The 16,163-nt window shown below is 36.6% G+C and overlaps 1 protein-coding gene across 3 annotated transcripts in view; it reads left to right on the forward strand.

Moving 5' to 3' along the window:
- The window catches only part of LOC137094135 (centrosomal protein of 95 kDa-like), a 210,422-nt gene extending 201,263 nt beyond the window's left edge, over nucleotides 1–9,159 (forward strand). For 2 of the 3 annotated variants that reach the window (XM_067459432.1, XM_067459433.1), the window contains one exon: nucleotides 7,791–9,159. In XM_067459432.1, the coding sequence (XP_067315533.1) occupies nucleotides 7,791–7,967 (177 nt within the window). In that variant the 3' untranslated portion in view covers nucleotides 7,968–9,159. The remainder of the gene's footprint in view (nucleotides 1–7,790) is intronic. The other variant, XR_010908600.1, reaches the window with a different exon arrangement.
- Nucleotides 9,160–16,163: the final 7,004 nt, after the last annotated feature.

The following is a 16,163-nucleotide window of genomic DNA, read 5'->3' on the forward strand; positions in this document are numbered from 1 at the left end:
GGTGTGTTCAAAAAAATAGCAGTGTGGCATTCAATCAATGAGGTCATCAATTTTGTGAAGAAACAGGTGTGAATCAGGTGGCCCCTATTTAAGGATGAAGCCAACACTTGTTGAACATGCATTTGAAAGCTGAGGAAAATGGGTCGTTCAAGACATTGTTCAGAAGAACAGCGTACTTTGATTAAAAAGTTGATTAGAGAGGGGAAAACCTATAAAGAGGTGCAAAAAATGATAGGCTGTTCAGCTAAAATGATCTCCAATGCCTTAAAATGGAGAGCAAAACCAGAGAGACGTGGAAGAAAACGGAAGACAACCATCAAAATGGATAGAAGAATAACCAGAATGGCAAAGGCTCAGCCAATGATCACCTCCAGGATGATCAAAGACAGTCTGGAGTTACCTGTAAGTACTGTGACAGTTAGAAGACGTCTGTGTGAAGCTAATCTATTTTCAAGAATTCAACAAAGTCCCTCTGTTAAAAAAAAGGCATGTGCAGAAGAGGTTACAATTTGCCAAAGAACACATCAACTGGCCTAAAGAGAAATGGAGGAACATTTTGTGGACTGATGAGAGTAAAATTGTTCTTTTTGTGTCCAAGGGCCACAGGCAGTTTGTGAGACGACCCCCAAACTCTGAATTCAAGCCACAGTACACAGTGAAGACAGTGAAGCATGGAGGTGCAAGCATCATGATATGGGCATGTTTCTCCTGTTGGGCCTATTTATCGCATACCAGGGATCATGGATCAGTTTGCATATGTTAAAATACTTGAAGAGGTCATGTTGCCCTATGCTGAAGAGGACATGCCCTTGAAACGGTTGTTTCAACAAGACAATGACCCAAAACACACTAGTAAATGGGCAAAGTCTTGGTTCCAAACCAACAAAATTAATGTTATGGAGTGGCCAGCCCAATCTCCAGACCTTAATCCAATTGAGAACTTGTGGGGTGATATCAAAAATGCTGTTTCTGAAGCAAAACCAAGAAATGTGAATGAATTGTGGAATGTTGTTAAAGAATCATGGAGTGGAATAACAGCTGAGAGGTGCCACAAGTTGGTTGACTCCATGCCACACAGATGTCAAGCAGTTTTAAAAAACTGTGGTCATACAACTAAATATTAGTTTAGTGATTCACAGGATTGCTAAATCCCAGAAGAAAAAAAAAAAATGTTTGTACAAAATAGTTTTGAGTTTGTACAGTCAAAGGTAGACACTGCTATTTTTTTGAACACACCCCTTTCAACTAATTGCCCAATTGCACAGCCTTAAGAGCGTGCATATCATGAATGCTGGGTCTTGTTTGTTTTCTGACAATCTACTGAACCTACTGGTAACTTGTTTGCCACGTAGCAATAAAAAATATACTAAAAACCTTGATTATTCTGGTTAGACACATTGTACTGCTATTATTTTGAACAAGACTGTATTTAGACTTGAAACAAGACAAAAATACTAAGTAAGAATGCATTTTTTTTTTTTTGCAGTGCAGACTTTACTAACATTGAAGTTCACCATCCTTCCTCCCCTTCTCGTTCTGTGAACCTCTGGAGTTAACTTTACTTTTAGTTTAACTTTAATTTAACTCTTTTTTTTACTCTTCCTGTGGTGTTGAGCAACTACAATATTAATAATAATTAATAATAATTCATTACATTTATATAGCGCTTTTCTAGACACCAAAAGCGCTTTACATATAGAAGGGGGGAATCTCCTCAGCCTCCACCAATGTGCAGCATCCACCTGGATGATGCGACGGCAGCCATATTGCACCAGAACGCTCACCACACACCAGCTTATTGGTGGAGAGGAGACAGAGTGATTAGGCCAATCATTATATGGGGATTATTAGGAAGCCATGATGGACAGGGGCCAATGGGCAAATTTGTCCAGGATGCCGGGGTTACACCCCTACTCTTTATCGAAGAACATCCTGGGATTTTTAACGACCACAGAGTCAGGACCTCGGTTTAATGTATCATCCGGAACTACAATTTATGTTAATCCTATAATTTTATATTATAATTTATTTAAAGTGAATTTAATTAAAATAAAATAGCTAAAGTAAATTGTAAGTGGAAGTGCATCTGTCAATTCATTGAACGTTCAAAATATTATGTTAAAAATACACATTGGTTGGCCTATTCATGAGCATACATCAGCAATTAGCCTACACATGTTTAGGGGAATAGGGCATTATTAATATACCATGTAAGGTGCTATGTGCTAGAAATAGGTAAACCACTATCTGCCCGTCTGCCCTTGGGTTGGGGCACCGGCTAGCCAGGCAGTGTCCCCAATTGTCCCTCAGAAACATATCCTTTGTTAAACCCTTTGGGCTTATTAGCAGGTGGTCACCCTACTTTCTAGTCTTTTCACATGCATTATACATGTAAAACTGTTCTCAAAAAAATATTATTTGAGATAGAGCTGCAAGAACTTATACATTTTAATTTTGTAGTTCTAATGTATCCATAAAAGCGCTTTTTTGTAGAGAATATAGTTAATCCAGTTTATGGGTCATAATTTGCTTAAAGGTCCCCCATAGCATGGATTTTTAAAATTATTTTATAATGTTTCCTGAGATGTACTTATATTGTTAGTATGGTTTTTACATAAGTCATATTTTATAAATAAAAGGCATTTTCACATATATGTGTTTGCATCCCTGAGGTATGGGTCAACTCAGCATTCTTTCTCCTCTAAACCCAACAAACTGAGTTTTTACCAAAAAGTTGTATTTTGGTTTCATTTGACCATATGACATTCTCCCAGTCCTCTTGGCTCTTCTGGATCATCTGGATCTCTAGCAAACTTCAGATGGGCCAGGACATGTACAGGCTTAAGCAAGGGGACACATCTAGCACTGCAGAATTTGAATCCCTGGCAGCATAGTGTGTTACTGATGGTAGCCTTTGTTACTTTGATCCCAGCTCTCTGCAGGTCATTCACTAGGTCCCCCCGTGTGGATCTGATCTAAGATCTTGCATGGAGCCCCAGATCAAGGGAGATTATCAGTGGTCTTGTATGTCCTCCATTTTTTAATAATTGCTCCCACAGTTGATTTCTTCACATCCAAGCTGCTTACCTATTGCAGATTCCGTCTTACCAGCCAGGTCTACAATTTTGTTTCTGGTGTCCTTTGACAGCATTTTGGTCTTGGCCATAGTAGATTTTGGAGTCTGACTGTTTGAGGTTGTGGAGATGTATCTTTTATACTGATAACGAGTTCAAGCACAATCATTCAAATATACTACTGGATTTCTACTGATAAAAAGCTTAAAGGGTTACTTCAGCGATTAGCATATAGCTTTGTATATATACCCTGAAGTATATTCAAATGATTGTGATTCCCCTCTTCATATTGCCGCTGAGACAAGTGATGTATGCATTTTATTTCTGGAAAAATTCCTCAGATGACACAAATTGACGATATTTGCGTCATCTGAGGAATTTTTGGCCAAAGACTTAAGCCAGCAGAGGGAGCTATTTCCGCATGTTTTCAACCCGCACATGGGGGTTGGAGATCGCACTCACAGCTCATCTTGCATGTAAAGGGAGCTGTGCGGATATGGAGCTAGAAATATGACAAATGTTGAATATAGAACCTTTGAAATTGAACACATCTGAAATGTTTTTATCTCGAAATTGTATAGACATGTATTTTCAAACAGCAGATATTTTGTTCTGAATTAATAGACTGCAAATATTCAGTTTTTGAAAATACAGATTCAAGATTTCAGATGAAGAAGAAATTCAGATCATCAAATTCAATATTCTAAAATTCAAACCGCAGAAATTCAGATCTTACAGAAAGTAGGCCAGAGGTCATCATCAGGGAAGAGTAAAGGATGTCAGAAAAGTCAAAAGGAGCACCATCTGATCATTTAATTTCCTATTTGTAATGGAATAAAGAGAAGATCAAACAGCCCTTTTATACTTTTTTGTTTATTTTAGATTAATGCACGGAAAAAGATATTTCAGTTAGCTTTCTCATTTTTCGTGTGGTTTACCGCACAATTAAATAAAACAGGCCGGGTGCTGATTAATATTTTATATATTGGATACACAATTTTTTTTCTGTGTAACACGTTAAGTTGCACAGAAAAGTTGCCTGATCTAGGACCTGCCCTGTACAGTTTAAGAAGCAGTAGTCTACTACTGCTATAAGACTACTATTTTGTTGAACAGACCTGGGCTGAATCTGAAATCGCCCCCTATACCCTCAAATACATACCTGCAAACTAACAAGTGGTGAAAAAGGTGACATGTTTCCGAATTAAATACATTTAGGGGGCTCTCTGGGGCATTGCCTCCCAGTAGTTTTTAATATGTAAACAAAGCATTTTGGTGCACTCTGACAAGAAAATAAAGGTAAAGGTAGCATTTGCTTCAAGTAAAAAACCTTTACACTATAGCGCTGGGCATTATCACAAGTTTCAAAATTTGATTTGATATTGATTAACTTCCGGCCTATCAGGTAGAGTACATAGCAAATTGTATGTACTGTACAGAGTATTGAGTGGTATAAATATATTGATTTTGAAGCAATATTCTCATCAGTGTTCTATCAGCTTTTACATAGGCCTACTTAAATCTGCATATTTGTGATATTTAGCCCAGGGCGTTATTTAATTTTATAAAGGCCTTTTTTTTAAATCATATTAAATGTATGCATCATCTTACATTTGATTAATAAATGCAGTTATAACAGTAAGACACTAGGGCTGTTATTAATCAAATTAATTAATTCAAACTGCAAAAATAAAACGGCAATAAATAATGTTATGAGATTTATGTTCTAAATGTTTTAATATACAAATAAAAAAATGCAATGATACATGAAACTAAACCGCCAGTAGGTGGCAGCAAGTGATCGTCTTAATGAGTGAGTCATTGAGTCGTTCATTCAAATGATTCATTCAAAATGCTGAATCATTCAGTACAAAACACCATGCTGAGTGTTGTTCCTTTGGAACTATTGAAATCGTGGTTGAAATAGAACAAAAAAAAGTAGTTTGAGTCTAAAATGTAAGTACCTAATAATGAATTATGCTTCACAATTCACAATTACAATGTATTTGCAATCGTGATAATGTTCAGCAAAACAGCTCCGTTTATATTGCTGCTCACTTGTTTTGATTTCTCCACGAATGTCTCTCACAAAGAGACAGGCAGCGCCAGCCTCAACGCGACTTTGTTACCAGAGATACACTCCATTATCAAGCGCTGTTTACATTGAATATAATAATAAATTAAAATCTGAATCATTCTCATGTTTCTGGTTATTTTAATGTTTTATTTGTCCGGTCGGGAAAGTAAAACCCTCTTTCATTTGTCCCAGACAAAGATAATGTCGAACTCGAACCCTTACAGACAGCCAGTGTGTTAATTCATGATGTCTCTCATGCTGTAAAGCGGAGGTGATTGGCTCATGTCATGGCTCATGAAAGGCAAAGCTGCCTTTTGCTTGAGGGCTACAGTGATCTGTGAATGTCATGCCCATAGAATGTTAAAAAATAGGTCATGCCACATTAGAGCATTTCCCATTATCATTGTTAACAACTTAACCCCCCACCCCCAAAAGAAACCTCATCGGATCTACATTCATTCACTCCTTCAAGTTAACTGTATTAGTGGACTAACGTAAGGAATAGTGAGGGTTTAGGGGGCAATTTTGGATTCAGCCCTGGAGAACGACAGATGATGTCAAAGAATTTAGATTTTCTTCACTATTCAGCGATTTGTAAATCACGCACGAAAAATTAGAAATTTAGCCGGAATCTCTTTTTTCCGGGCATTAATCTAAAATAAACAAATAAGTATAAAAGGGCCGTTTGATCTTCTCTTTATTCCATTACAAATAAGAAATTAAATGATCAGATGGTGCTCCATTTGACTTTTCTGACATTCTTTACTCTTCCCTGATGATGACATCTGGCCTACTTTCTGTAAGATCTGAATTTCTGCGGTTTGAATTTTAGAATATTTAATTTTGAAACTGAATTTCTTCTTCATCTGAAATCTTGAATCTGTATTTTCCAAAACTGAATATTTGCAGTCTATGATTCAGAACAAAAAACATTTCAGATGTGTTCAATTTCAAAGGTTCTATATTCAACATTTAAAAAATTAAAATTCAGTACTATGTAAAATGCAACATAATATTCAATTTTGTTAGATCACACTTGTCAATAATTCAGATTTATACAATTTAAATTCAGATCATTTTGTCATATTTCTAGCTCCATATGCAGAGCAATGTACGTGTTTTAACTTCTCAAAATAATTAAGCTTCCAAAGGCATGAACTGAAAACGCGCCAGACTAAACACGCGCTGTGAATGTTTATGGTTGCGATTACCTCAGCTCTCATCACGAGAGCTTATTTATGGCAGTAAATGTAATATGACTCCTGCAGCATTTGTGCTGTGACACTTGTGCGGTGACTCACTCATTATATTGAACAGACACGTTCAGTATTTAATTGTAGTGTCTGTTCTTCAACTTATTGTCTTTCATCCCCATGAGACAAAAATACATTTTTATGTCTTTTCTCAGTCTAGAAGGCACCAAATTCAAAAATAATTTCACATTTCTACTACATTAATGACCCAGTTTAAATAAAGATGAATCTTCCCAGCGCTGAAGTACCCCTTTAATGCTTATCGCTGAAGAAGTGTTGGAGTGCCTATAAATGCATTTTTGTTTGTTTAACCATCGAGTCATAATTTGTTAAATATCCTCTAACATTCTTTGTAGCACTTTGTATGTGGAATTTATTACAGTGTATCATTTAAGTCATAAATAGGTTTTTTTTTCTTGTCATAATGTTAATATGATCGTTAATAGTTGTGCTCTTGCCTAGAGTTGTTCATGAGAACTGTTTGTGTATTTGGGATGGAAAAGATTACTTTTTCGTTGAACATTCGACCTGGATTACCATAGTAACACAGATTCCACCATGGTCGTTGCCTGTGTTATCTATATGTGGGGCGGAGCTATCAAAATAGGGGCGTGTTTGTTTTGGTGATTTAAAATATCAACTGTTACCAGAAAGCACTTACCCTATACTCAAATAATAAACTATAAACTCAAATCACATGAAAATATGGATATGTATTTCACTAGACTACTTAATGAGTTTGGACACAAAATATGCTAGATTTAAATGACATAGCTGATGGAACACTTACGAGAAATATTGCTTGAGAATAAATTGTATTTACTCTATATATTTTCTCTGTCTAGATTAAGTTGCTTTACATACAACCTTGTCAGCTATAAATAATAGGCCTATTTGATGACCTGTCATGTTATACATTTCATGTTGACTTGATTTTGGTGTGTACAGTGGTCTTTTACATATAGCCAACAACAAAATGTTGTGAGTGGCTGCACTTTGGAAAACCACTAGGCACAGTGGCTGGTGAGCAAAAAATAATAATAATGTCAAGCCCTGTATATATTAATATAAATAAGAAGTATATTTCATTATTTCCTGACGACAACAAAAAAACACTTGCAACAATGTTGCAACAGTGAACTTGCAACAGAGCATTTTATATCATTTTAAGCTCATTTTATGATATGTCTTGTATGCCTTAAGCAGTCATTATGTCTGAAACCAGTAATCACTTTTTAATCACTATTTATTTTTCTATAAGGCATGTACTAATGGTAGTATTTGTTATACTGCTTGCGAATTATACTGACTTTTATCATTTTTAATCATTAAGCAGTTAATATATTCCTCCTTAAAAAAAAATCTAAAAGAATGTATTTCCAACAGGCTCTGCAGAAAGTGAAAAGAGAGTTAAGGAATAAGATGGAGAAAGAGATTGGCGAGCTGCAGAACATCATCATTCAGAATGACGAAAATAAGTATTTCAGAGACTTGGAAGTGGAATGCTTACGGAAACATTTACAGATGGCCTCTTTCCAGTACGACACCAGTTCCCTGCAGTGATCACTAGCCAAATAAGCTGGGATAGATACTAATTACCAATGCATCTCTCTTTCATGCTAAACATTAGGGAGGTACCTTGAAAATAGGTAGATTCAATTTAACATGTAATCCATTTGAGATATACTTGCATTGTCCTTGTAAAAGTTGTTTTTTAACACCCATTGTTGGGCCTGAAGTAAAAGTCAGACAGAAGTCATTATCAGGTTTGACCAGTTTATAGTGAAAGGTTTTTTGGACAATAACTTGCTTATAGGACAACATTTGAAGTCTTGCTTGTCATTGCTTTTCTTGCTTAGCTTTTTAATGAGACCTTCCACTGCTGATAGTCTTCCACTTTATTGACCTTAATCTTGAGAAACCTGTAATGTTAGCCATCTGAAAGGGATAGTTTACCCAAAAATGAGAGCCAGAGTTTGACATAATGACATTATTCTTTCAGACAACAATCAGAGTTAATAAAGGCCTTCTGAAGCAAAGCAATGCATTTTTGTAAGAAAAGTGTCAATATCTAACACATTATAAAGTAAAATATCTAGATTCCACCAGATCGCCTTCTGTATTCAACTAATGAAAAAAAAGTGTAACTAACAAGACATAAGTGTTTTGAACTGCGAAAGGCATTGAAAATTAAATACATAAGACGGTCTAGAGGTAGCTACATATTTTGCTTTATAAAGTTTTATATATATTTTGCTTTATAAAGAAATTTTTCTTTGTTTCCAAAACTCATTGCTTAACTTCAGAAGTCCCCACCCCCTGTGTGTATTACTTTTATTATGTATGGATGCACTTTTTTGGCCTTCAAATTTTGGGCAGCCATTCACTCCTAGTATAAAGCTTGGATTAGCTAGGACATTTTTAATATAACTGATTTTATTCATCTGAAAGAACAATCTCATATACACCTAGGAATGAGTAAATCATAGGGTAATTTACATTTTGGGGTGCTATCCCTTTAAATGTACTTCTTTATTTAGTGTGTGAACACTCGTCTGGTAATAACACTCATGATTGTTTTGGTATTTGCATCACTTGTTATTTCATGAATATCTTTTTCCTGTAAATTCATGCCATGACAATTAAATCTTTTTTTAAATTTTCTAAAAATTAAAAAAAATTTGATTTAAACAATAAATCTATGATGTAAAGGAAAAATGTTAGCTCAAAAGGGAAATGTTATAATAAATTATGATCAATAAAATGTATTTGGATCAAATGACTAATTTGGGGATTCTTAACAGAATTTGTCTTAACAGAATCTAGTGTGGGTTTTATTGTGTTACAGTAATTACTTTTTTTTGGTAACTAATAGTATAACAACTTAAGATTTCAGCAATTACGTGTAAGGAAAGCAGTTCAATTTAGTTCAAAGGTAATTTGAACTGCTGCTGCTGCCTGCCTGCCTCCGCGTTTGTTGCTCTGTATAGCTGCGTTTGAATCTCTATCTGATATATTTTCTTTGTTATCTACACTGCTAAATATAACTTACTCATCATCATATAGTGTTAAATATAGCCTATCAAGTTAAATTTGACATCACTAGCTTTTAATCTAAATAATTACCATGCGTTAGCTTTTCGCTAGCCTGGTAGCTTTCCATCCCGGCATCCGGGTCTCCTTTTTTCTGAGTTCATTAGACAACTGTGGTGAGTTGGATTATTAAATAGACTCCATCAAACAACTGTGGTAAGTTTTGGATTCATCAACAAATACAGTAAGCCATGTCTTCTCCTGTCATTGTCAAAATTGTAGCACTGCATGCTACATGTTTAGCATATCTATCTCAATTGGCAACCAGGGCTTCATATGTGATAAATGTAAGGAATTAATCAGGCTGACGGAGAAGATTTCAGATTTAGAGACACGCATCCAAGCTTTATGTGAGAGTAGTGAGAATGTAACAGATTTAGATACTGCTTTGGATGCGACTAGTTTAGCAAACACTCATTGTTTGGTTCCTGCTGAGCCCACGCAGCAGGGCTGGGTGATGATGAGAAAGCATAGTCGCGGATCAAAAAAAACACTCTTCCGTTCCGATTAGAACATCAAACAAGTTCTCCCCACTCAGTGATGCACCCACTGAGGTTCCTGTTGAAAGTGCCCTAGTTATTGGTGATTCTATTACACGGAACGTGAAAATAGAGACACCAGCCACCATAGTCACATGTTTACCGGGAGCCAGAGCGCCTGACATCAAAGCAAATTTAAAAGTGCTGGCTAAAGCTAATCGTAAATTCTCTAAGATTATTATTCATGTTGGCACTAATGATGTTCGACTTCGCCAGTCGGAGATCACCAAAATTAACATTAAAGAGGTGTGTAAACTCGCAAGTACGATGTCAAAGGCAGTATTTTTCTCTGGTCCTCTCCCTGCTAAAAGGAGTGATGAAATAGTTAACACAGATTATTAATTAGTAAATACAAAAAACCATCAAAACCATTCAACAGTAAAAATTGAATTGATGTCCAACAAATAAACAACCGATATAATACGGATGAACAATTGATAAAGCTTGGGATGATGAATATTCGATCCCTTTCTCCAAAAACGCTTATTGTTAATGATATGATTATAGATCATAACTTAGATGTGCTGTGTTTGACAGAAACCTGGCTAAAACCTGACGACTACATTACTTTAAATGAGTGCACCCCCCGAGATTGTTATAAACATGAGCCACATCTGAAAGGTAAAGGGGGAGGTGTTGCTGTAATTTATAATAATATTTTCAGTATTTCTCAGAAGTCTAGTTTCAAATATAATTCCTTTGAAGTTTTGGTGCTTTATGTAACGTTGTGTAGTGATAAATCCCGTTTGACATTTGTGTTGGCTACTGTATACAGGCCACCAGGGCACAATACAGACTTTATCTAAGAATTTGCTGGTTTTGTATCAGAGTTAGTATTAGCTGTAGATAAAGTACTAATTGTTGGTGATATCCATGTAGACAATGAAAAAGACGCATTGGGATTGGCATTTAAAGACATTCTAAACTCTATTGGAGTTAGACAACACATATCGGGACCCACTCATCGCCTTAATCATACTTTAACATTTAACATTTAATCATTTAGCAGACGCTTTTATCCAAAGCGACTTACAAAAAAGGGGAGAGCAATAGAAGCAATGAAACAAACAAGGCCAACAACCTGTAAGAGCTGTAAGAAGTCTCAAATAATTAGCACAGTACACAATTTTTTTTTTTTTTTATAGCCATCTACAATAGCCACCTACAACACAAACTTACGTACGCAAAATACAGAACACTGGATTTTGATAGCCATGATAACAACCCATTAGGACTAAGGCTGTTGCCCCAGCTGTTGTCGTTAATGCAGATTCAGTGGCCCAATGGGTTGGTTTTGTATGGCATTCTAGCTAAACGCGCAGCAATAGCCATCTACAACAAAAACTCACGTACGCAAAATACAGAACACTGGATTTTGATAGCCATGATAACAACCCATTAGGACTAAGGCTGTTGCCCCAACTGTTGTCGTTAAGCAGATTCAGTGGCCCAATGGGTTGGTTTTGTATGGCATTTTAGCTAAACGCGCAGCAATAGGCATCTACAACAAAAACTCACGTACGCAAAATACAGTACACCGGATTATGATAGCTATGATAACTATGTAACACACCCGCTATGTAACACACCGCAACTATGTAACACACCACAACTATGTAACACTATGTAACACACTTTAGATCTAATAATGTCACATGGAATAAATGTTGATACTGTTAAAATTCTGCAGCAGAGCGATGACATCTCAGATCATTACCTAATGTATACCTAATTTACCTAAGGCTGCAAAGCCATCCCCTCACTTCAAATATGGCAGGACGATAACCGCTGGGACTAAAGATCGCTTTGTACATAATCTTCCTCATCAGTTCCATCTCCTCAGCTTTTCAGATAGCCAAGAGGAACTTGATGTTGCAACAGAAACTATTGACTCTCTCTTTACTAGCACTTTAGACATAGTTGCTCCCTGGCGCTTAAAGAAGATTAAAGCAAATAATCCAACGCCGTGGTACAACGAGCACACTCGGGCCCTTAAAACAGCAGCCAGAAAAATGGAGCGCAGCTGGAAGAAAACAAAACTGGAGGTTTTTCGCAATTTGTGGAAAGAGAGAATGATGGTATATAGAAAGGCCATAAAAACTACTAGATCTGCTTATTTCTCAACTCTTTTAGAGGAAAACAAACACAACCCTAAGTATTTATTCGATACAGTGGCTAAATTATCAAAAAATAAAGCTTCGGCTTCTGATGTTTGTAAACAACACAGCAGTAATGACTTTATGAACTTCTTTACTAGTAAGATTGATAATATTAGGAATAAAATTATAACCATGCAGCCATCTATTACAGTATCACTTCAGACAGAGCATTGTAGGGTCACTGAGGAAAAATTACACTCATTCACTACTATAGGAGGAGAAGAATTGGCTAAACTTGTAAAATCATCAAAATCAACAACATGTCTGCTTGACCCTATACCGACTAGGCTATTAAAAGAGATACTTCCAGAAGTCATAGATCCTCTGGTTAACATTATTAATTCATCCTTGACATTAGGATATGTACCGAAAACTTTTAAGTTGGCTATAATTAAACCACTTATTAAAAAAAACGCAACTTGATCCTAAAGAATTAGTCAATTACAGGCCAATCTCGCATCTACCGTTTCTATCAAAAATACTAGAAAAGGCGGTGTCTTCACAATTATGTTCTTTTTTAGAAAGAAATGGTATATGTGAGGATTTCCAGTCAGGATTTAGACCGTATCATAGTACCGAGACTGCTCTAATTAGAGTTACAAATGATTTACTCTTATCATCTGATCGTGGTTGTATCTCTCTATTAGTGTTACTCAATCTTAGCACTGCATTCGATACTATCGATCACAATATTCTTCTGAATAGAATCGAAAATTATGTTGGCATTAGTGGAACTGAATTGGCATGGTTTAAATCGTACTTATCTGACCGTTATCAGTTTGTAGCAGTAAATGAAGAGATGTCACACCGATCACAAGTTCAGTATGGAGTACCGCAAGGCTCAGTGTTAGGACCGTTGCTTTTCACCCTGTATATGGTACCACTGGGAGATATCATTAGGAAGCATGGCGTTAGTTTTCATTGTTATGCTGACGATATACTCAGCTCTATATTTCCTCACGCCCTGATGAAACGTACCAATTCACAAGATTAACGGATTGCATAGCTGATATAAAAAATTGGAAGAATAGTAATTTCCTGCAACTTAATTCAGATAAAACTAAATGTTTAATTATTAGAAAGAAAAGCTCCACAAGTAGAAACCTAGAATTCTGTCTAACACTTGATGACTGCTCTGTCAAGCCCTCGTCGTCAGTAAGGAACCTGGGTGTGCTCTTTGATACCAATCTTTCATTTGAAAGCCACGTTTCTAGCATCTGTAAAACCGCATTCTACCATCTTAAAAATATATCTAAATTACGGCACATGCTTTCAATGCAAAATGCTGAACAGTTAGTACATGCGTTCATGAGCTCAAGGCTAAATTATTGTAACGCTCTACTGGGTGGTTGCCCTGCTCGCTTAATAAACAAACTCCAGCTAGTCCAAAATGCAGCAGCTCGAGTTCTTACTAGAACCAGGAAGTATGATCATATTAGTCCAGTTCTGTCAACACTGCACTGGCTCCCTATTAAACATTGCATACATTTTAAAATCTTGCTTATTACTTACAAACCACTAAATGGTTTAGCTCCCCAGTACTTAAGCGAGCTCTTAACACATTATACTCCATCACGTCTATTGCGGTCTCAAAACTCTGGCCAGTTGATAATACCTAGAATATCTAAATCAACTGCAGGCGGTCGATCCTTTTCCTATTTAGCACCTAAACTCTCAAACAGTCTTCCTAGCATTGTTCAGGAAGCAGTCACACTCTGTCAGTTTAAATCTAGACTAAAAATACATCTCTTTACTATGGCATACACATAGAACATTTTTAACTCTCATTATTCAAATCAATTGACTGATTGTTAGGCTGCATTAACTAGGTCAGCCGGAACCGGGAACACTTCCCATAACACCTGATGTACTCATTACATCATAAAAAGAGTGGCATCTAGGCTAATGTTAGTCTCTCTGTTTTTCCCGAGATTTATCCCAGATCCGGGCCGTGTCCGGATCGGATGGTGGACCTGCGCCTGGAATTCAATCAATCAATCAACTTTATTTATATAGCGCTTTTACAATCACGATTGTGTCAAAGCAGCTTCACAGTGTCAAACAGGATAATATTGCGACAAAAATAGATTTGGCTGTACAGTCGTACTGGAGTAAACAGTGATGTTATCAGCTTATTTTAATTTATCATATAGCGACAATGTTGGCAGATCAGTATTATAGTTTATAGAATTAAATAAGACCTAATTCATACATTTTATTTGTATAATAAGTTGAATAACTTTAATCATATTTTTAGTGTCCCCAACTGAGCAAGCCAAACCAAAGGCGACAGTGGCAAGGAACCAAAACTCCATCGGGGCATGATGGAGAAAAATAAACCTTGGGAGAAACCAGACTCAGTCGGGGTGCCAGTTCTCCTCTGGCCTATTAACACACCGTGTAAGATTATTATTCTGGCAACCTTACAGGTCGGAAATCATATTAGATCGGATTATTCAAAATTTTCAGGGTATCACAGAAGAGACAGATTTATTTAGGATGGGGCGTCGATTACACAAGAGTATGAATACATGAAAGATCGGAGTTATTGCGCCGAAGACGGGTTTTGAGCATGCCGCGCCAGTGAGGCAAATTCGGAGGAGACACAATTTGACACGGCTCAGCAGACACTCCAGGATGCGTTGGTCATGTCCAGGCAGGTCCACCATCCGATCCGGACAGGGCCCAGATCCGGGATAAACCTCGGGATAAACAGAGAGACTAACATTAGCGTAGATGTCACTCTTTTTATGATGTAACGAGTACATCAGGTGTTATGGGAAGTGTTCCCGGTTCCGGCTGACCTAGTTAATGCAGCCTAACAATCAGTCAATTGAATTGAATAATGAAAGTTAAAAATGTTCTATGTGTATGCCATAGTAAAGAGATGTGTTTTTAGTCTAGATTTAAACTGACAGACTGTGTCTGCTTCCCGAACAATGCTAGGAAGACTATTCCACAATTTAGGAGCTAAATAGGAAAATGATCGACCGCCTGCAGTTGATTTAGATATTCTAGGTATGATCAACTGGCCAGAGTTTTGAGACCACAATCGACGTGATGGAGTATAATGCGTTAAGAGCTCGCTTAAGTACCGGGGAGCTAAACTATTTAGTGCTTTGTAAGTAATAAGCAAGATTTTAAAATGTATGCGATGTTTAATAGGGAGCCAGTGCAGTGTTGACAGAACTGGACTAATATGATCATACTTCCTGGTTCTAGTAAGAACTCCAGCTGCTGCATTTTGGACTAGCTGGAGTTTGTTTATTAAGCGAGCAGGGCAACCACCCAGTAGAGCGTTACAATAATCTAGCCTTGAGCTCATGAACGCATGTACTAACTGTTCAGCATTTTGCATTGAAAGCATGTGCCGTAGTAAATTTGGCTGTACAGTCGTACTAGCCTTTTCTAGTATTTTGGATAGAAACGGTAGATTCGAGATTGGCCTGTAATTGACTAATTCTTTAGGATCAAGTTGCATTTTTTTAATAAGTGGTTTAATTATAGCCAACTTAAAAGTTTTCGGTACATATCCTAATGTCAAGGATGAATTAATAATGTTAACCAGAGGATCTATGACTTCTGGAAGTATCTCTTTTAATAGCCTAGTCGGTATAGGGTCAAGCAGACATGTTGTTGATTTTGATGATTTTACAAGTTTAGCCAATTCTTCTCCTCCTATAGTAGTGAATGGGTGTAATTTTTCCTCAGTGACCCTACAATGCTCTGTCTGAAGTGATACTGTAATAGACGGCTGCATGGTTATAATTTTATTCCTAATATTATCAATCTTACTAGTAAAGAAGTTCATAAAGTCATTACTGCTGTGTTGTTTACAAACATCAGAAGCTGAAGCTTTATTTTTTGATAATTTAGCCACTGTATCGAATAAATACTTAGGGTTGTGTTTGTTTTCTTCTAAAAGAGTTGAGAAATAAGCAGATCTAGCAGTTTTTATGGCCTTTCTG

Source organism: Pseudorasbora parva, chromosome 12 (genome assembly GCF_024679245.1).
Source record: "Pseudorasbora parva isolate DD20220531a chromosome 12, ASM2467924v1, whole genome shotgun sequence".
Lineage (NCBI taxonomy): Eukaryota > Metazoa > Chordata > Actinopteri > Cypriniformes > Gobionidae > Pseudorasbora > Pseudorasbora parva.